The sequence below is a fragment of the Ammodytes marinus genome, assembly GCF_949987685.1.
Source record: "Ammodytes marinus genome assembly, chromosome: 5".
In the NCBI taxonomy this organism is placed as follows: Eukaryota; Metazoa; Chordata; class Actinopteri; order Uranoscopiformes; family Ammodytidae; genus Ammodytes; species Ammodytes marinus.
The window spans coordinates 17168305-17191214 of NC_137234.1; the positions used below are offsets into that span (position 1 = coordinate 17168305).

General features: G+C 45.0%; 1 protein-coding gene across 1 annotated transcript in view; it reads right to left on the minus strand.

Annotated features, from left to right (window-relative positions):
* The window catches only part of igf1ra (insulin-like growth factor 1a receptor), an 83286-nt gene that overhangs the window by 24350 nt on the left and 36026 nt on the right, over positions 1-22910 (minus strand). The window contains exons 3-4 of the mRNA XM_080027876.1: positions 1455-1755; positions 37-173 (exon numbers count right to left, since the gene is read on the minus strand). Coding sequence (XP_079884002.1) covers positions 37-173; positions 1455-1755 — 438 coding nt within the window. The remainder of the gene's footprint in view (positions 1-36; positions 174-1454; positions 1756-22910) is intronic.

Consider the following 22910-nt stretch of genomic DNA (forward strand, 5'->3'; position numbering starts at 1 on the left):
TTAAAAGCATTGTGCCTTTTGGGAAGCTGTACTCACTTCCACGGCGGAGGTTGATGTCCAGGTTGCCTTCAACGACCGTGCAGTCCTTCAGGAACTGAGCGGCATCCACGGAGTCGATGACGGAGGATGTGCAGGGCTTATCACACGGGCCGATGCAGGCACTGCAAAACATACTGTATATAGAAGAAACAACAGGGGGGGGAATAAAGACTGTGTCAAAGTGTGAGCAAAAACTAATGGGAACTTGTTATACCTCGCCCTGAAATCATCTTTCCACTCCCTGGATCCCAAGCATTCCAAAGGATTCAGACAAATAAATTCACCGCATGATACGACGTCCCCAATCGCACATAGAGTTCAATCTTTTATGGGCCCTCGTCTGGACGCCAAAATATATACAGCAGCCGACAGTCGGAATGGACTGCTTGGGAATTGTCAAGACAAAACAGGGAGGAAAGTTGCAAACGCGAAAAAAAGCTCTCCTATTCTAGTTCAATGTCAAACAATGGAGATGACAGGTGGATGTTTGAGCAGAGTCTCCTCTTAAAACCCTTAAGTATCAATCTGTTCAATCTACTAGCGGTGAGTTGAAAACAAGGCACTCTTGTTGAGCACATTTCACTCTCTCTAAACAGTCTGGGAAGTCCCAACTTGAATCATTTATAGTCCACCTTGCTCTTCACCTTTAACAGTTCAAGCTTTGAGGCCTACTTAACGAAAGGAACCTGTAAATGGGGCCTGGTCAGGTGGAATTCAGCTGAAGGATACTTCATGCAAATTAATTAATTATGCAAAAGTTCACAGTCAACACACAAGTGGCTTTAGTTTTGAATACTGAGGAGAAGACCACATCGGTAATCAGAGAAAGAATTGCAGGAAATAATACAAGGACCTCTGGCTCTCTCTCATTCAAGTACGGAACATTAAGGAAGAATACTCAAGCCTTAACACAAACTTAGACACATTGTAAAATGATTAGCTTCATGAACTCCACTTATGCCCAGTTTCAGGGGAAATGGATTTGTTTACATTTGAAGAGCCCACAGTTTGTTTACAAAACACATTTTTAATACATGGAATTCTTAGTAAAGAATAATTATATCATTAAATCAAAGCAAAAATATGTTTTCTTCACTTGGAACCAAATGTGAAAGACTAGAACATGTAAACAAAACTGTGGGCCCTGCTGCTGCAAACAACAACGGTGAACCAGTAACTTTTCAGGTAGCTTTTTAACTTTCAAACAGGGTTTCGGGGGAACCAATTTTCCTGTGAGGAAAGTATGTTTATTCAGTTATGAGAAATTACCTTACAAAATGTTAATTTCTCAGACACACCCAAAGTTACAAAGTGCACCTTTAATATTTCGTACATTCATTGTATCACCTGGCACGGTAGAATGTACAGATCCAGCAGGACCAAAAAACTAAAAGTAAAAAGGGGTACATCTTTACCGGTTAGTGTCATTGCGTGTGAAGCCAGAGGGGCAGTCATTCATGCATTCTCCTCGGTGGATGACAAAGTGGGGGTCACCGGCCAGGTGCACTTGAGAGCACAGTTCCATGGTGATGCAGCGCCAGCCCTCAAACTTGTAGGTGCCGGGGGGACAGTCCGGCACACAGCGGTCCTCAAGGTTGTAGTGGAGGCAGGCGAAGCAGGCCATGTCATTGGCTGGTTCAGTGCAGCCGCCCAGGCACTGGCTGTGGCAACACTCCCCCTTGTCTGTACAGGCCAGCTTGCAGTGTTCTGGGCATACTAGAGGAGACGAGACAGGGGGGAGAAAGTTGGGGAAGAGGTCAGTCTCTGGTTGTGGTAAACATGTCTGCACCACTGGACACACTGTTACAACAAAGTCCAGGATGATAAAGGTCACTCATAAGGGATGTGGGTTGTGATGTAAATGTCATGTGCAAATGCAGAAGAGCTACAGAACTTAAGAAGTGATTAAAAAGGCACACAATGTATATGAAGACATGTTGTTATTGTCTGTTTGGAAACAGACAGAGAATGCAGATACCATATCACCACAGTTGAACTACAATGCAACACCTTCGTTGATCTAAATGGGGTGGAAAAAATCATGGAAACACCTGGCTGTTAATGTTACACAATACACTTAAACAGCACCAAACATTAGATCCTCCACAGATGACCAGAAAGTTGAATAAAAACACACTGAACATAATATTGTTCACGAAAACAGGATTAATTGCAAGGCTGTTACATTTGACTGCATTAGCTTTAGCTAGTGTATCTAATAAACTGGAAACTCCATGTGTACTTATGTATGCATCTGTAAACGTGCATGTACAGGAGGAGTTTTTCCATTTATCCTTTCAAGCTTTGAGGGGGGGAAAAAGTCAGGATGAAAAAATCCTGTGGCATGTTTTATATTAAGCTTGAGCAACATGAATAATAGAAGGTCCTCACTGTTTACCAAGCATCACTGAGAGACCAAAGCCCATAACAATGTGTTATCAATAACACGTAGCCTTTCCCGTATCTCGGGGCAGACAGTGGATTTGACAGATGGTGGTTTCTGACAGCTTGTCAGATTTATCAAACAGAGCTTACAAAATGACCAGTGATGTCTCAGCCTTCAACTGTGGAGCGTAAGTCTTTCCAAAAACCCATTAAGGTAGTAAGACCCAAGGAAATAATATCAGTGCCTAGATTGATCAACTATATCTCTTTACACTTAAATCGAGTGTCTGTTTTTCAAGGTTCAAACATATTTGCACTGTAGCCTCTGTATGAAGAGAGAAATGGTCTGAGGTAAAGTAGACGTCAAGGGAAGAAAGCAGACAATTACCACTGTTAACTATTCGTGAAACACTGCAGGCAGAGATTTCCGGGTCCACTTCATAGAAGAAGCACCTGAGTGTGTGTGGACCTGTATGAATGAATTTGAGAAGGTCATGAGATTTCATGAGGTGCTTTGTGCTCTCTGTTTGAGGAGTCTCTGTCATAATAAGGAGCTGTTCCTGGGTACTCTGATGAATTGTGTATAGCTGTTAAGAAACCTATCACACACATGGAAAATCTGCCTTTTTTTGCATATTAAGAATTGTGCAGGCAGCCAAGTTATTAGAGCACACCTGATGAAGAATATGTGTGCGCGTGTGTGTGTGTGTGTGTGTGTGTGTGTGTGTGTGTGTGTGTGTGTGTGTGTGTGTGTGTGTGTGTGTGTGCGCGCGTGCGTGCGTGCGTGACGTGTGCCAACATGCAATTGCAGAGTCAGAGAGAGGAAAAGGAGCCGTGCTTGTTTATTTGCTTTTAAATTAAACAAGGGTGTCGGCACATCGGCGGTTTGCTTTGTGAATCAGAGAGAGAGTGAAGCCGGCTGCTGAACTAATCTCTTGATGAATATTTCATGTTGCTTCACAAAACATCTGTGTAGGTTAAGGACGTGACGGTGCACTACAGCATTGCTGCAGAGCAAACACACACTCCCACAGTGCCAACTCTAGTTTCAAAAGGGGGGTGGGGGGCGGGGGGGCGGTCATTCCCGCTCCTGACAGTTTCTCTGATACTTGCCATTCCGTCTCATATACAGTCAATATTAGAGTTGCAGAATAGGTGAAATTGTCTATTTGGAAAAAATCTTTCAGGACCTTATGAAAAGGACAAACAAGCTACTAACGTCAAGCTATTTAATAAAAAAACTAAAACAAATCTTATCTCATTCATTCATTCATAAATACACCTGATACAAACTCTTTATTGTTCAATACACTGCAGTACGTCAGAAAATTCCAGGCATTGTCTCCTGATGAGACAGACCTTGACTTGTTACTGCGTTAAATAGCTTTTACGTCATGGCGTGGGAGAGTAGACTAGACTAGAGCATTTAGTCGTATGGCCTTTCCTGCGCTATGTTCAGCTTCTCACCACGCACATGTTCTGCCACACAAGGAGTTGACAAGCTCTGGGGTACCTCATGAATAGTGTATCCAACTATTCTGGATGTGGTCCAAAAATAATGACGAAGATCTTTTTTAAAAAAACGACAGCATCAAATTCCAATCCACATAGGTTCTCATATGACACGGCTGTGGTTTGATGGGAAATGTGACGCTGACATGAGTGTTTAAAGCAGGCAGATCAGTGTTGCATATTCGCAGAGTGGGGGGTTAGAGAGAGAGAAAAAAAAGAAACAGCATCAGGCTTAATTTTTCTTGGAATCCTACCAAAAGGGGGCAGCCAAGGCAAACTCTAATGAGCCTCATCGGAGGAGGTCCCTTCCTTCTGCATCATTTCAACAGATTCCTCAATGAAGAGAAATTCCAAACATGCATACCTTCCGCCAGAAGAAAGCAGTGGAGGGGGGGGGGGGGGGGGGGGGGGGAGCTAGCGCCTTAAATCCATATAAGTCGACCTGGTTTTACTGTGTGACCAAACAACCCGTGGTATCGAGGATACAATCCACTATTTATAGATGCCCCTAATGCGGGCCATATTTCCACGCTGCTGCTCTATACACATAGCTATGCAGGGCATTGTGGGTTTTTCCAATACTTCAAAAGGAAGGGGGGACTACCTAACAAGGGGGTCCTCTTCAGATGAGATCGTCACCTTCCCTGTCCTCCCCTGGGTGGATGTGTTAATATGAGCAGGAATAAATCAGAAGCGTCATCAGGTTCATCAAGTGCATACTGTGTGCCTCTAAGTAAAGACGGCTCAGAACAAACTGTAGAGATGAGTAACTTTTCCAATGAACTGGGACTGCTCAGTGGCGGTGATGATGTCTCTCTCATACAGTAGTTGCACAACTCCCCGTCCCTCCTCCTCTTTCCCTGCTTTGAGCAATCACAGACGGGTCAGACACAACAGCCAACCACCAGCCTTCCCCCTGCAACCATAGACTGTATATGACTGCGACGCGTGGAGTAGCCGGCTCTATTTCATCAATAGTAAACGAGACAACAGTCAGTACTGAGGAGCCTAAGTCTGAACAGCTGCATGGTGCATCCCTACGATCTCTGTGAAAATACAGCCGCAGAGAGGGGAAGAAGAGGCCTAGCTAATGGGCTGAAAGACAGAAAAGTGCCGTACGTCACAAAGTTTGTTTTTTGTTCTAAAAAGGTATCCTCCATTTTGCCGGACTACGCGAGGAATCCGCAGAATGTCTCAGAAGGCCGCAGAGGATTCAAAGGGGGGGGGGGGGGGGGAAGAATGTTAATCCCTTGTTCCGCTGCAACAACACAATAACAACTTCAGGAACGGCTACGGGAACCTGAGACGAGGGAGCTATTTTAGCAACACACATCATCGTGGAGGTGTATTGTGAGAAACGAAAATGAGGAAATAAAGATAAAAATAACACACGTGTGTTAAGTTAATAGAGTGTGAGCAAAAGAGATACACGACGTGAGCCTGCAGCAGAGCAAAAGAGGCGGCAAACATCAAAATGTATCCTCCGTCAGGCTGGCCTTCCCTTCTGAAAGTGCAGTGTGCAAGAGGGGGGCTCAGGGTCATGTGACCCAGCGCTCTTCAACCGTGCCTTACCACTCCCCATTCCCTACAGTCTGTATCAACAAAAAAAAAGGTGCTCCAATCCCCACAACAACGAGATTTCAACACTGCCTGCTTTGAAAACGATGTGTGTGTGGTGATGGTATTGTATCACCATATTACTTTTTTAAATTAAGTCAATATTTTGATAAGATATTAGGCACATTGGCCTTTGCGATGTTGTGACTGCCCAAGTGATATCTCTCGATCTCTTAAATCTTGTCTTGCAGTAAACTATGCATAGAGTTGCACTTGTGTTTTGGGACATGCTCTGCAAGTACTGCTGGTCCCTCTTCTTTTGGCCAGGTTTGCCTCTTCTCACACACTATTCTATTCACATTTCTTTAAAAACGAATGGAACAGGTTGCTTGTGTTTCTACCTTTTGCCGTCACGACACAGAGTGAACTTCAAAATTATGGAAAGGTTCAAAACCAAACCAGTTCCAAATACCGGAGTCAGTCTGTCCTGTGGCCTCAGTCTCCCCGTTTAGTTCATACACACTCCACTCATGTATTTTCAGACAATAAAGGCCTGATCTTTCTTTATGATATGTTTCTGCATTTGTTTCTTTAATTACTTATTTAGTGTAAAGGATAATTTAATGTCAACTCCCTTTTTACAACTTTACACAAAGGCTGAAACAACAAATATGTTTCAGCAGCTGCATCGTATGTTTACGAGCATGCAATGCTGGCACCAACTCACGTGCGTCAGAACAGCTTGAAAATAAATTCAAAGTTTCCTGCTCAGCGAACAGACCGTAACGTTAATCAGAAGCACAGCGGAGATGTTTGCTAAACCAAAACCTCTTCACCTTCCCAGCCGTTGAGAAAACAACACAAGAGACTTGTCTTGGTCTTGAGATGCTGCAGCATTTATTATCTGAAACACTGCAGCCTGTACTGTACATTCACTGCCAGGCTGACAATTTACTGCTAACCTTTCCCTCTGCTGCTCCGCTGCATTCACCGTCAATTTCCTGCATAATTCAGCAGCGGCAGTGAACATAGGGTAAACACTGCTGTGTAAGGACACGTTGCCAAACCACTACTGATGTTTTGAAGACAATGAAATGCCTTATTTATTAGAATGGGGCTATTATAGATTCAACACCGCAATGAAGGTATCACAAAATCCATGTCCAAGTACCGCTCCCACCCTTATGTGTGGTAGGACGATGGGTGAAAGGGTGCAAAGCTGGACTCTGAAACAAATGCATTGCAATATTGAGTATGAACGCTTGAGCTTCAGAGAAGGAGGAGGATTGCAGTGCAGCAGTGCGCCTCATTTGAATGCGAGTCATGTCCCGTTTACTTGAGAGCACGCTGTGTAAGTAGACTACTACACTGTTTACATTGGGAGGCTGGTGACACGTTTACTGCCAGCAGCAGGCCACTGTCAGCTATGAAGATGAAGTAAGGTTGTAAAAATATAAATGGAGTTTGGTAAAGCTGATATAATTTTCCCCAACCTGCCTGGGGCTTCAGCCAGAGTGTAACATATAATTGATCAAAAAAATTATAAAACAAACGTTTCATTCTTTATAACTTATCAAAGCGCAGCATGTTTTCCCTGCGTCATTGAAGATAAGTAGGAAGCATGACAGACAGTTGGGAAATCATTCATTATTCACAGTGGCCCTGGAGGGGAGGGAAGGCAGGGATGAGGGTGTGGGGGGGAGGGGAGGGTGTAGGTTAAACTGGGAGCTGTCTGCTCGACCAATAGCTGCTTGGCAGGGGAGGGACTAATGCGGATGATTGACATGTTATTGAGTCTGGAGCAGAGATGGTAAACAAGTCCTCTCTTGAGCAGGAGGGGAGGGGGAGTCGTAACCATAGTGATTAAGCATTGCTTTTCCACAGCTCTTGAGAAACCATAAGTTAAGGGAAAACCTGAACAGACGCAGCAGCTCGCTCAACAACAAGCCATAGAAAAGGTTCTTCATGTAATAGTGCTGACCCTTAAATGGAACGTCAGCTAAATAACAACTCATGACTGGGCTATAAGGGAGCTCAGATTAAACTCAAAATGAAGGTATTATGCGGGATGTAAGACATTTGAACTGACTTTTGAGTTTAAAGGCAGTTTTCTTCAAATGCAAGATTATAAATTTAATTAAAATTAATTGCATTTTTTTTTCTTTTTTGCATGACATGCGACATGATGTAATCATGGCGGCTGCACGACTCCGAAGGCTGTTACTGCAGTAAAGCTGCACGTTAAGTGTCAATCACACCGTCTGTCCCTGCTCCACAACATAAACGGGGTCACAGCTCCATTAGGGCATGATTACATTTATCTCTGCGTCACCTCCATTTACTGGAGTATTGCCTCTACCATACAGTAATCCACTGCACTGTGCATGGCAGATCAAGAGGCGCTGCAGAGCTCAGGTTACCAGAGCCAACAGTCGTAGCAGACAGTAAGGTAGCTGAACAGGAGTACAGTAGCAGACGGCAGCAGGCCTATCCGGAGCAACCCCTCCTCTCCAAACCCCCCCTCCCCCCTCTCTCTCCAAGCTCCCTGGGCTCCATCAGGCCACATCCTCATCCAGCCACCCGATCCTCCCTGGGAGCCCCCAGTGAATCACTCCAGACACTTGTTTAAACCACATCAGCCCAGACGGCCAGAGAGAGAGGATGCTTCCTCCACTCACAGCCAAAGTCAAACCACATCACAGATTCCAGCGTTGTCTTAGTGCTAGAGCGATAGAGTCTCAAGTGAAGTGTAGGGGATGGACTGATCTAATCTGAAGTGCTGTTTTTCACCTTTTCAGAGTGTCTCTCTCTTTGGCTGTGCATGTTCGGTAAGACCATTCTGCTGATCAGAGGATTTTTTTCTTTTTTTTAACACAGCACAGCATTATGATGTGATTTTCTCATACAGACAGCTGGCTCAGGAAAGCTTGGCTAAATCTCTGTTCAGTCCTGCGCACAAAGGTGTGTGTGTGAGCCCATTCCTCCCTGTCCCAGTGTTTCTAGGTCTCTTCCACTCCCATGCCCACTAAAGACCAGCAATGTGTTTTTCACACAACTATGTGCTGGTCTGTGTGTTCAGGCATGCGTGGCATTTCCCCTCACTCGCATTCAGTCACAACACACACACACACACACACACACACACACACACACACACACACACACACACACTGAAGCACACCCCTTCCTTCTACCCCCAGGCCTCAGCCCAGTCTGCAGCTGCTGCTGTTGTTACTTTGTTGTTGATTGCTCTTACTAACAGGACACACACAGGTATGCAGCACCGTCACATGTGTAAACACTTTTGAGTTTTTAATCACTGAAGAGGAAGAGGACGGTCTGAAAGCTATTAAAGACAGGTTTAAAAAAAAAGGAAAAAGTGAGCAAGAGGATCCAGCTTAATAACGAGGAATTAAATGTATATGAATATTCTGATATTGCTTGGCATAATACATTGCAAGTAATTATTAAGTATAAGCCATTATAAGATGATATGTGGTTAATAGAAACTAGGGAAAACCATGTTACTGAGGGGTTAACTCATCCTAATTCTTAAGCAGTTTACTGTAAAGTGGAAAAGGATTGGTTAACTATACATATGATTGCCAAAAAAATAAATGTTGTGTCATTGTCATATACGGTATCATTTAGAGTAAATATCTTTGGGCTTTAGATTGTTGCTTGGATAAATCAAACAATTTAGAGATGCTTCCTTGTCTTGGTCACTCCGATTGAAAGAGGTATTTTCCATTATTTTCTAGAGAAAACATTATTTAATTAACTAAGAAAATATTCAGAAGATGAATCAATAACAAAGGTTTGCTCATTTATATAAAAGATTTAGAAAGTGAGAATAAACACACCCAAGTCCCATTAAAAAGGAGTTACTTCACAGGGGTAGCGCTGAGTGGTGGGGTCAAACTCGATAACTAAGCCCCGGCCCGACCAAGATGAACTTCTAAATCTCTGTAAGCCAGACGATTGGAAGGCCCAATGTCCCAGATCATCCATCAACAGTTGTATTTGTAGCATAAAGACGGGCCTCTGTCGCAAACTTCCACATTAAATCAGGCAACTTATTCTTAGGATCATAGTGATCACTCATAGTAGCAGTCATGCCTTGAAGAGTTAATTAAAATAGAAAAAAAACAGACCCTCTAAACTACTGTTCACATTTATGGCACAGAATCACTCCCTTCTGAATGTCACGTCTAAATCAAGCATTATTATAGAGATTCTGTAACTCTTATTACAGGTAAGTGCATCGACCACGCCATTTCTGATGCTGATTTGTTCATCTTAAGAAAACAATGTGACAGTCAATCCATTCAGCAGGGTCAAATCAAAAACACTGGCAGTTTAATGTTGGCCTTGTTTTCACCACTGTGGTTAAGCTCAACAATGAGATTCACAGAAATCATCACATCAGTTGCAGGCAAGGTTACACGCTGAATAGCCAAGTAAGATGCTAAGATAGGCATTAGTAGCCTATGTGAAAAGCAGCCAAGGGGAGAACTGAGGCAATTTGTTTGTTTTTTTGTTCTTTTTTTTTTTTGGGGGGGGGGGTCACAGATTTCAGAGGTGTTTCCTTTTGTGAGAAAAGGGGCTTCTAAAAATACCTGGCTTCCCAGATCTGCTTCATTAAATACAGTGTGTTTCCTGGCAGTGCTGTGCTGGCTGGCGAGCTGTGTTTGGCTGGCTGTTTTGCTAGCTGGGTGACTGGTGGGGGTTTGTGAGAGCGTGTCAAGCCCTCACATCTCTTCAGCCTCCTACACTGCACTCTAATCCCTCTCGTTGAAAGTAGAGGAAACACCCATGAAGACGATCACTAAAAGACGAATGCTTGGTGACTTGCATAAGCCTTGCTGGTGCTTGGTATCCATCAAACACAGGCTTTACTATGCAACCCTGGAGAGAAACATAACAAACCGTACATATAAAATGAACGTACTGCTTCATTTGGCTCAGGTGCTGGAAGTGTGCAGGCATAGTCTAACACCTGGCTGTGTACCCACCTGCTACCCAGAGAGAACCCCTAGCGATATTGACCCATGTTGATTCTCAACACAGTTCACCCGACTCAACGGCACTTCATTAAATACTTCTTTTTTCGCGGCGTATTTTTTTGGTGTGACTAACCGTACCAGTAACATGTTGCAGGCGCCCATGTGCAGTACTTGTGCAACATGTTTACTCTATGGCCATAGAGTCTTCAGTCTATCCTCATCACAGCATCAGAATAGTAGCAATTCAGATGCCAAGGCCTATTTCTGTGGATAGCCATCGGCAGCTTTGCGGCACACGTTGCCCAGACTTCATCCTGGCATGCTGTCCGGCATACATTCTCTCTGCTGGCACCGTGTCTGGACTCAGAATGACACATTTTTATTTTACGTTGACTTCAAGTAGGCCCTAATCCTGATTAAGCGTAGCAACATATGCCTCAAATTAAAAAGCTGATGGGGATATGTTTGTGTTAATGGCGAGCATTGATACTAGGTTAAAATGGAGGGCTTCGTAAACAATAAGAAAGCCATTAGTTGATAAGTGAGCTGATAGCCAGTGGACTGTAAATCCTGAAATTACGGTTCAGTTTGGATACATTTTGTGTGCGTGCATGTGTGTGTGTGACAGGATTGCTGTTTTTTTCTTGTGTGTGTGTGTGTGTGTGTGTGGTTGTGTGTGTAGCCAGGGAGTCATATTTAGGACCATGTAAGCAAACTGGATATCACATACATAGCCTTCACTGCAGTCTGTATGTCTGCCTGCCTGCAGTCTCCTTGTCTTTCAGATGACAGTGGCTGGTTGCTGGCACGCGCGCAGACTGCGGTGAAATGCCGTTTTCTCTCCAGTGCATCTCCCTCTTCTCTCTGGAATATACGCCTCAGTGTCTGCCACCTCAGTGGAGCCTGACGTTCTGTACAATCCTATTAGCCATTTCAAATATGACATCTGGATTTAGGTTGTTGTTTTTTTTCCTTTTTCCTCCACTTAATTTCATTTTCACAGTGAGTTTCTTCAGGGTACACAGAGTATCCTTCTTTTCGGGCTGCACTCGTTCTTTAAGAAAGACAAGCTGCGTGTTCAGTTCTGCCAGTTCAGCCCTGAGTTAACATCTGTTACGATGGGGACACTGAAACCATTCTCCTCAACTGGAGAGCCTGCACCAAGACTTTATAGGATAGTCCTTTCAAGTGTGTTGGTCTGATAAGGTACCACGGTTCCAGATGGTATCACAGTAGAAACAGTAGTGTATTGATCCAGTCTGTCATATACAAAGGCTTCGTTTCACATGAAAAAGGCTTATAGGGGGGTATAACTTTTCCTCATAAATACACAAAACCACTTGCTTGTTTTTGCCAATTTCCTTATCAGCTTGCAGGTACTTCACGGACAGCTGAACGACGCCAAAGAATAAAAGGCACTCACTGCTCACTGTGTATCATGTTTGCATACTGATAAGACCAAAGAGGACCAATAATGGAAAATGTTTTAACTTTATCTAAAGGTGTTGTTTTACCTTAGACATGTCCTTTACACCCAGGCACTGAAAGTGACAGTTGAGATAAAGGCACATTTACACTAAAAAAGCTCTTGCTATGCAGTACACAGTGAACTCATAAAAGCATGTCCTCGTTAGCAATGAGGTAACAACAGCACCGCGTACGGCAGTTAAACAAAGTCAACACAGAAAAGTGTAGTGTTAAAAAAAAACGTCACTGTTTACAAGTCCCAGATCGGGTTACGTCACCTCCAGTAAGTTTGACTCACACACACAGCTCCTTAGTTTAAACCAAAGGTTTTGGTGCTAATCAGATTTTACCATGACGCAAGTCTCAAGTTCACTTTTTTTTTGTCTCAAACACAAGCAGCACAGTCAGGATAGAGAGAAGGTGGAAACCATGGCAGTGACAGACTGCAGTCCCCTATCTAATCTCTTCCAGGCTGTATTTAGTTTATGGACAGGGTTTCAGTGCCAACAACAAGTCAGCTACAGTATCAGCTACAGAAAGCGGGTCTCAGGAGTGTGTGACACTACGTGTGAGTGTGGGGTTTTGTTATAGGAGAGGCATGTGGGTCAAAGGTCAGAGATGGGACAGACTCTGGGTAAAACCAATGCCTGGCCTGACTGTACCAACAGCAAAAGAGGGGCAGCCGGTGGATGGAGTGGGACAGCTTGAACTGTCCCCAGCCCACACTTCCCATAGGCTGCCAGTGACATCATGGTTCTATCCCCATTTTTCACCTCCTCTTTTTAGGCTGGGCGGAGAGTTAAGCTATTTCTCCTCCTCCTCTCTTTCTCTCCACTCCAACAAACACACAAACACTCAGCTTCATTTGCCCCTTTTACGGACCTCAGGAGCTTACATGGCCACTCTAGTTCCGGAGGAGAGAAGAGAGGGGAGGGAAGGAGCGGGAAAACAAAAGAAGAACTAAACAACTATTAGACAGGCTTGCACTCGCAAATACACACACACACACACACACACACACACACAAGTATAAACACACTGCACATACGCTATAATTTTCTTCAGGCTCTAAAAGGCTAAAGCAAGCCTTTCTTAATCAACACAAGCCAAGTGAGGAGTTTCCGTTGGTGCATCATGCCTCATAATGTGTTATTGTGAAAGTCTGGTTTGACATTTTCACAAGCAGACAGCTCACTGAATTACCAGCTGGGCTACACTGTCACATGTCTCCAGTAATGATACCAAAAGGATGCTCATGGGGAAAAAGGGAGAAAGACAGACAGAGAGAGAGCGAGAGAGAGAGAGAGAGAGAGAGAGAGAGAGAGAGAGAGAGAGAGAGAGAGAGAGAGAGAGAGAGAGAGACCCTAGGAAGGCACATTGAGAAATAATTGCCTAATATACACTGTAAAAGATGTACTGGAAGAATAAGAAAGGAAAAAAATTAAACCATCTATTTATTTATTAGAACAGACATGTAGCAGAGGGATGTGGTTGCTCGGGGAAGTTTTGATCACAGGGATGGATCCCCCCTGCGAGACAGGTAGTTCTGTGTGTGGTAAGGGCAGAGGGGATGGATGGAAAGAAGGTGACCGAAGTGGAAAAGCCAGATGACCTTCCTCTGCAACTGCCACAGTCAGACGCAGTGTTTCGGTTGAGGATCACTTCCCTCCAACGAGAGATTAGCTCTTAGTCGGATTAAGGAGGATTCAGTTCACGAAGGAGAGGTGAAATGTCACCGTATAGCACCGCAATAGGAGCCGATGAGGCTGTTGTGGGGAGTGTGGCTAGGGGCAGAGAGAGGTTTATTTGGGAAACGGAGAAGGATCTGCTCTGCTCTGTGTATGGATGCCCCAAAAGACTAGACATTAAAAATAAAAACTTCAGCCCAGGCAAGCCAGCATGACAGAGCTCAATAACTATACACTCCCCTAAATCTAGCATGATTCCGACTATGAAGCGAAAACCGAAAAAAGATTTGTCCCAGTGTCATTGTGAAAACTCCACAGGTGTGAAGATACAGTAAAATTAGAAGCAATTTAAAGGGGTTGACACAGAGTGCAGGGAGTGACGAATGCCAGCAGAGAGGCAGGGAAATGGGCACACAGAGAAACAAGCCTGCCTCCAACCACAGGAAGTGCTAAGCCCCCACCGTGTCAAACATAAGGCTGGGAGAAATGATTGAAACAAAATACCCACGCTTTCTCCCCCCAAACAAACAATGGCCTCCATTGTGAAATGCCGTGGCACACTCACAGTCAGCGGGGACATAAAGACACAGTTTGAAAACAGTGGGCCACGATCCCCCCTTCCCTACCCTCACAAGGACACGGACAACTCTCTCCTTCAGTTGGGGCATAGACTGATCGGGGATGGGGGCACTTCGGAAACCTCCCACCCACGTTTTGCACACAAAAATATGCCTTTGTCTTCCCATCGTTACAGACCTCACGCAACTCAACCGAACTGGGGGCCTAAGCCATGGGAGATAGGCACGCTGCACTGCAGACATGTTAGACACATTCACTGAGAAAACAAGTCTGGGAACCTTTTTTTATGACCAATCCTAAATGTATGAAATCTCATAAAGAGTAACACATCAAAAATACAGCACATGTTTTCCACAAAATAACACAATCTCTATCTTTTCTCACGGTCTGATCTTTTGCTCATAGTGATATTTCTGATGTATTACCATTCCTCCAGCTCTGTGTTACTCCGCCTAAGGGTTTCCCCAAACAGATCCTGTTTTTTTTTCTTTTTTTTACGTCACTTTTACGCTGGCCTTGAGAGATCACTCTGTTCCTTTGACACATGTGTGGGAATCTGCGGAAAGAAGACATTATACCAACTGCACACACCGCATGAACAGGAGGAGCAGCTTCTAAATTTCCTGTCGTGTCCCACTGCTATCCCCAGATGCAGTCATTTGCTGAAGTTATTTCATAAATGTCTGGTTAACTATTATTGGTCTGAAAGCTGCCAAATTGCACATCATAAACTGTAACAAATGGAAGGCCTGAGGCTATATTTACTGTTCCAGGGTAGCACTGCTGCGGCTCTGGAGCTGGTTCAATGAAGAAAGAAAAACATCCCTACAACACCCACTAACAGAGGATACTTGTGATTCTAGCATTTAACTATACCGAAAGCCCATGCCGATGATGATACAAAGACCCATTTGTAACATTAAATTCTCAACACATTATTATCTTAACTGAGTGCCATGAACCAGGGTTAAATATTGCCTGAGCCTGCATGTACACAAAGTTACACATTATCTAGTTTGAAAGATGAGGCCATGACAAGTGGAGGATCCACACCTGCTAGATCAACCATTTCCTCCAGAATGCACTTAGACAAACATGAATGTGCACACACATTCACATAGTTTCAAACAGCCGGTGCTGGGCCGGCTGGCCACAGTCAGCCAGGGAGACAGCTATCTGGAGAGAGGGAATGGGAGCACGCTGCTCAATCAATGAGCCATCAATCACTCACACACACACACACACACACACACACACACACACACACACACACACACACACACACACACACACACACACACACACACACACACACACACACACACACACACACACATACAGCAATATGGAGCAAACACAGGAAACAAGAGACCATATCCTTTAGCTACCACTCAAAAGAAAGCCATCAAAGTGCTGGCTCGGGCTCCGGGACTTTTTATCCCGGCCAAATTCCCAAGCACTGCATTGTCTTGTGGTGGATTGATAAGGGCTACTATTACTCTGCCCTGACCCCTCTCAGAGGAAGTTGTGTGTGTCTATATCCAAAATGTTGTGTGTGTGAGGGGGGGGGGGATTACATCCTTTACAGTCTGCTGTACCACACAACAGCTACTGTATCTGCTATACTAATAAGCCTATTGCTACGAGGTCTAACTGTACTCTGCTTAGCTCTCAGACACCAAGGGGTTGTGAAAAGGCTCACAAGGAACTTGTTTAATATTTAGTACCAGGAAGCAAGTGAGCACACTACATCAGATTAAGGATGCAACTAGTGGTTATCGTTATTGAGTACTCTGTTGATTCTTTATTAACACTATTTTATGGATTAAATTTATGGAAAAATGACATAATCATTTTCAAAACTTTTTCCTGAAAGGACTCTTTCATTCTAATGTCTATTTGCGCTGTTAGGGTTTGGTTAGGTTAGGGTTGCATTGTCGTCCTTTTTGGTCAAAGAAAGCAAAGGTACTATAACAGCACGGACAGATGCACACACATTTTTGTTTAATAATATTAAATTGATATAAATTGTTTATCAAAATTGTTAAAGACTACTTTTCAGCCAAATAATGGATGATTTGGTTCCGAACCAGACAGCACCTCCAAAATCAAAAGGAGCAACCAACCATTTCACCCCTCTCATTGTGCCTGCAGGAGCACACATTCCTGCTACATGTGGGCAATGCCAGGCACACACCTGAAGCATGTTATTACTGCATGGCCTGTCCTCCAGGGGGAAAAACACAAGTTCACCGAGTTGCCGAGAGCAAGTGAGCTCACCCTGCTCAAACACTGTGTTACCAACTTGCCTTGGACGTCAAACGCAAACAGGGGTGTTGAATCGTCTCCAGGCCGAGTGTTCTGTACCCTCTGGCTGGGGGGGGGGGGGAGGAGGTGGAGAGGGGGGGGGCAGGAAGTGGCAGCCAGCAATTGCAGGCAGGATCAGCAGAATGAATGTACACAGAGGAGGAATAAACAACACCAGAGGACGTCCCCGTGTCCCTGAGCCGCAGTGACAGCATGTCCTCTTGTCTGCACTGTCACTGTGTCAGCTCTCATTACCTACAGCACTACACGGCCAGCACTGACTGACTGACTGACTGACTGACTGAATGGCTGATGGTACCGTCTACCTACTGCTGTATGGATGACAGTAGGTGGCCTGCATTACCATGACAACACATAGGTGGCACTATCCTTACTCACGTAGCCCGACTGGGTCTTATAAATATCAGCCATCAATCATTCATTGAAAATACAATTTCGGACTTGTTTCTTGATATGTTAATAATTTATAGTATATAGTTTATTGAGCAGAGACTGTAAACGCTTTGATAAGCCACTAATGAAAAAATAAAAAATAAAATAAACACACAGCCTGTGGCCTCACTGCGTTCACAAAGGTCCTGTCGGCCTATTCACCGACAGCTATAAGTTATTTGGATAGCGCTACAGCGCTAGGGAAAACACAAATGAAAGGGTGGAGCAAGCCTCGACTTTAAAAACCCCACACAATAACCCTTTTGGTCCCATCATGCATTGCATCAAGCGGAGCTGCACGACCCCTAACTCCCCACAGAGACCCGGGGATGGCCGCAGCAGCCTTGTGTGTATGCATTTTAAGGGTAGACGCAAGTCAGTTAGCAATGGGAGCGGGGGATCAATACATCTTGGCAGCTCGACGCCTCATGTCCAGAGCATCTGTAATATACTGCCTTGGAAAAGAAGAACTCTCTCTGTGACCTCCAGGAATACAAAAAGAAGAATGTGATACAAAAACGTATCAGTGTTGGATTGGATAAGGTTTTCTTGAAGATATTGAAAAGGGGAAAAATATCATATTATAAATTCTATTGATTGATGATGGAAATAGCTCCACTAAAGATTGCTTTAACACACAATTAAATCCAACCAACTAACCAAAACAAATACAAAAATGGTTTCTCAAGCTGTTTTTGAAATACATTTGTATATCATTCAGTATATGCCAGCAGCACCAACCTCCAAGGAAAGGAAAAACCTGGATATGCCAATTCAATTGGGATGTAAAGTATTGTTTGTATTTACTAGAAGACTTGAGAATGAAAAGAAAAAAGAAAACTATTGTGCAAATGCCTAGTGGGGTCCCTGGGACTCAACTTTGAAGTAACAGTGGGGTACATTTCATGGTGCGAGTGAGACGGCAGGGGAGCATAAAAATGATGTTTACAAACGCAATTGAAAAGCAGGAGGTCTCTCTTCGCCGAAGTTGGTTAAGAATTTATGAAAACGTTGAGGTGCGCCTGTTACACCTCATTCGGCGGACTGATCTGCTGTGGCTGCTAAGCGAGCAGCCTCGGGCTGAAGCACAACCCCAAATTGGGCCTTTGTTGGAGACAACACAGTGTCTCAACAGAGGCATGAACAAAACACAAATACACAAAGCCTGTGAAGAGGCAAGAGTGTATGTGTGTGGGCCTACCCAAGGCTCCTCCTCAGCCTGAACAGTCACTTATATACACACACACACACACACCCAACTCCACCACAAGCGCCTCCGAGCCGCGTCTCATCCACCCACACACATACACAACACACAACCTGACACAACCGTCTCCCCCTTTCGCTCTCTCTCCTTCCTTATTTCTCTCTCTGTGTCTCTTCTCTCTCTCCTTCCCACCCTCATTCATAAAATGGCCGCTTCACAACTGCAGCTCCTGGCATGGAAATTAAGGATGAGGGGGTCAGGGGCAGCAACGGGCCAGGAGGGACTTTTTTTTTTGTTTGTTCTATTTTTTTCCCCTCCCTCCCCCTCTCCATGTCTGCCTAACCGTTTCCATCCCGCGCCGACGCTCAAGATTTGTCCGCTTTAATTCTCCCTCCTCACATATGCCAGCCTTCCTCATCCCTGTCCCCTCCTCCTCCTCCTCCTCCTCCCCCCTCCCCTCCAAAACAAACCTGATACCCTCATGGCCTGGGAGGGAGGTTGAAGCTATGCGTCTGGCAGGCGAAGGCAGGCGCAGAGCAGAGCGGGGGCAGGAGCAAAGCGCTGGTGGCTCCTCCTCAGAGGCCCGGCGAGAGGGGGAAACGGGGACATTCTCAAGTTCCCTTCCCTGGAACACATCCTCCATGTTTTCTGCACTTTTACCACATCACACACACACGCACACATGCAGACCATTGAGGCATGCGTTCAAAGCAACAGGATTTTGTTCCATTGCTATAGCGTTTGTTTTTCTTTTCTCTTCTCTTCTTTGTAGTCCAGAAATAGTAATATATATATATATTTATATATATATTACTATTTATATATTTATATATACTATTTATATATTATATATTACTATTTATTTATTACTATTTATTTATATATATATATAAATTTATATATATATATATATATATGTTTTGTCTTTTTTATACCCAAACATTTCTCCAAGGTGGTATTCATGCAGGACGGTCGATCTACGACAATACTAAATTAGGCAGAGCGAATAGATTGTGTCCCTGCAGTAGCCAGTGGTTCAATCTGGCCTGCTGAACAGAGTTTTTGAAATAAATAAAAGATCAATAAGACAGTGACCAGACATCAGGCTTTGGGTTCTGGAAAGAAATCAAAAGACCACACTGCCAGAACCGTTCAGATGACACCACAGGGTGCAATAATAGGAGTCCCTGAGTGTGTGTGTGTGTGTGTGTGTGTGTGTGTGTGTGTGTGTGTGTGTGTGTGTGTGTGTGTGTGTGTGTGTGTGTGTGTGTGTGTGTGCGCGTGTGTGTGTGTGTGTGTACGTGGGGATCTGTGTGGATCTAGTCTGAGGTGAATGAGTGCATGAGCACTAATGCATCTGTTCCCTCCTCTAAGCAACATCTTCTGCTGTAAGCACACAAATTAAAACTCACTCAAGCAACAGCCTTGGCTTCAGCTGCCCCTCCCCCCTCCACCCCTCCATCGCCATCCTCATCCATCCCTCTCTTCCACCTCTCCTCCCCTCTCCTCTCCTGCAGCCTGAAGCAGACGAGGAAGGAAGGAAGGATCGAGGGGCCGCAGCGAAGCCGAACAGACCCACCTCTTGCTGGAATGAGTTTTAATTTGGGAGGGTGGGGCCAGGCCTGGGCTTCTGTGGTAGGGACATGTACATGTGCCGCACAAAAGGGGCATGTGTTTAGTCAATGGCATGTGCGCACACCCAAACACACACACACACACACAGTGACATGGGTCAGTCTTGGGGATAAGAACGAAGAAGAAACAATCAACCATATAGTTTACTTTTTGCTGCATGCAGTTCCTCACAAATTGTTCCTACATCATACATCTAAATAAGGACATTGGATTTAACTATATGCAGTACATATGCATATGTTTGAAAAAAAAATTATCTGCTTATATAATTTCTGTGACTATAAGGGTGCTTTTACATTTCATAAAAGCAGCATATTTAGTTGTTCAGCTATAACCAGGATATTGCATTTCCCCGCCCCAGCCCACAGGCTTCTTCAGCCCACGCAGGCTACCTTCAGCCCACATACACCCACCCTCTGCCTGCCTGCCTGTGTTTCAATCCTGGACCCATTCCACTCAAACTTTCCACAGATGGGCACAGAGCTGTGTGGACATGCGTCGGGGCATTGGGTGTACGTGCGTCAGTCACACCACAGCCCTGGGAATCGGAGGATCAGAGGCCGAGTTGAGGCACACGGCCATGGGGTACGTGCAGGGGGAGGGGCAGCAAACGTCATATGCCGTATCCCAGCTCTTAGTGCAAAAGAGGGGACAGAGGCAGCAGCAAAAACAAATGAACCAAACATCCAGGCTGCACTGCATAGTGTGGTTACGGCTGCCTGGCTATTTATATGTGTCCCTCCTTCAGAGAAGGAAGCCGCTCCTATTGGATCCAGATGTGAGAGGACGGACAGACGGCAGGCCCGACTGAAAGGTGGCAGCCATTGGACCCAGTGGAGGTTCTGCTGTTGTGGAAGCCATTGTTGCTGTCATTTAGGAGACAGCTACTTTATGTCCACTATGACAAGGACAAAGATGAGAGTACACCTTTACAAGTGGAACAAGAGGACAAATAATTGCAGCATGATTGGTTGTCATGGTTAAGGGTGTAAAGGTGAAGTGAATCATTATTTTGTCCCCTTAAAATGTATAAAAAAGGAAGAAATAAACAGCAACCACATGTAAATAAGTACACATTGATTTAACACACAATGGAATGCACATTTTTTATTTTTTTTAAACTGTTGCGACTAAATCCATTTCTGGAACCATCTTTGGACATGAATATTTCACATTGATCCGGGTCAAGCTGTGTGGGTTGAGTCACGTATGAAGTGGTTAAGGTATGAAGAATTCCTCTGACAAGCTAAGGTCGCAGCTCCCAACAGAGGCTTCAAAGATTAAATCACGCAGCTCTCAGCTAGCCAACTAACATAACTTAACACCGCTCTCCTCCTCCCCCCTGCTTGACCATGGCACTTGAATGACAATGAGTGCTTGTGAGACAGGGCTAAATGTGTTGTGACCCCTGATGATGGATTGCCAGTAGCCGACCCCCCAGCGGGCTACGGGCCCATAGATCCACTGGAGGAACCCAATGACATATCATCAATCCCTTCGCTGATCCCCCGCAGATGTAGAGGTAGAGAGACTATAGGAGAGGGAAGCTACGGAGGATGGCCCACACAATATTTGACACCAGAATGACGGTGGAACCTGTACGTCTGTCTGTCACTCAGTCAGTTCACAGCCCCTTTTCATTCTCTCACTATGGCTTGCTTGTTGTCCTTTTTGTTTAAGTTGGGGCTCTTGCAGTCACTGGATATGACGCAGCAGACAAGAGACGCTGTGGACAGCTGCTAATCTAGTCACATCTGGCTGTCTCTCTCTCTCTCTCTCATCCCACACTTATGCTTCTTCCACAGTATATGGATAGGGGAAGAGTATTCTCAGAAATGACATACTGATCCCTTGATCCACTGTTGCGTCAGATATGTCTGGCATGAGATAGTTGATGCAAGCACAAGGCTTGTGCACGTACACACAAACACACACACACACACACACACACGTGCAAGTGCTGTTTGCGGTTGTGGGACATGAGGTCTGAACAGGAGCCATTGTGGACTGCACTACCAGGCAGCCACACTGACTGGGGCCCGTTGGCCCCTCTGATATGGCTCAAGTCTGAACATCGACGTCAGCCCAGAAGCAGCCGCGCGTGACGTCAGCACATGTGTTCTTTGACCAGGCGCCTGAATGAGTGGGTTTCACACAGAGGGGAAGGAGGAGAGGATGGGAAGGAGGGAGAGCAACATCCGGATGTCATAGCCATTTGCGCCCCTCCTCCCCCGAAACAGAAAATGAGATCAACTTTGATTAGAGCAAAGAAAAAAAGTATTTCACACCGAGCATCACTGTCAGTGTAATGGTATAATTATGTGTCTGCTCTCAAATAACTCTGAGGCATTCCTGGTGCCCACAGTAGAGCCAGTCTTCAAATAAAATAGCAACTGTCTGGTTGACCAGTGGCTGCTGGCTTGTACTTAAAGAGAAGTGATACAGATACAGAAGTAAATCATTTCTCCAGTCGGAGGTACATCGGTGTCATGTCCATATTGGATAAACAGGTTTCCTTGGAATAAACGTATGACCTGTAAGTCAATATTCTCCTCTGTGTTCCTTGTGCGTCTTGTGTTCCTGCTTTGTCCGTCCAGCGCCAGGGTAACAAAGACAGCCGGTGGCGGGTGTTGTATTACATGGGCTGATAAATGACATCCTGATACTGAGCTAACTGAGATGCCTGTTTTGGCTGGCCTAAAAGTGCCAAAAGGGGAATGTCTCAAAAGGTGAAAAAGTAGGCCCGTCCATGGAAGTAAATCTCACAAACACAGACACACAAACACCGGCTCCAGTCCAGAAGACATTCCATTGATCCCTGCTTCGCCCCTGGCGTGCCCTCCTGGTACCCGTTGTGCCTAACTCGCCCGATATGAGGGGAAGTGGCAGAGCACTTCGGCATTCCACAGGCCTACGTGCTACCCGACACAACTGCACAGCAGCAGCACACACACAGAGGGGCAGGGTGAGAGGGGGGCCCCTACACTCACAGCACACCCCATCACACTTAATCACAACAACACACTCAGGACTCGAAAACTCTTGTGACACGGGGCAAGAACGGAACCTAAATGT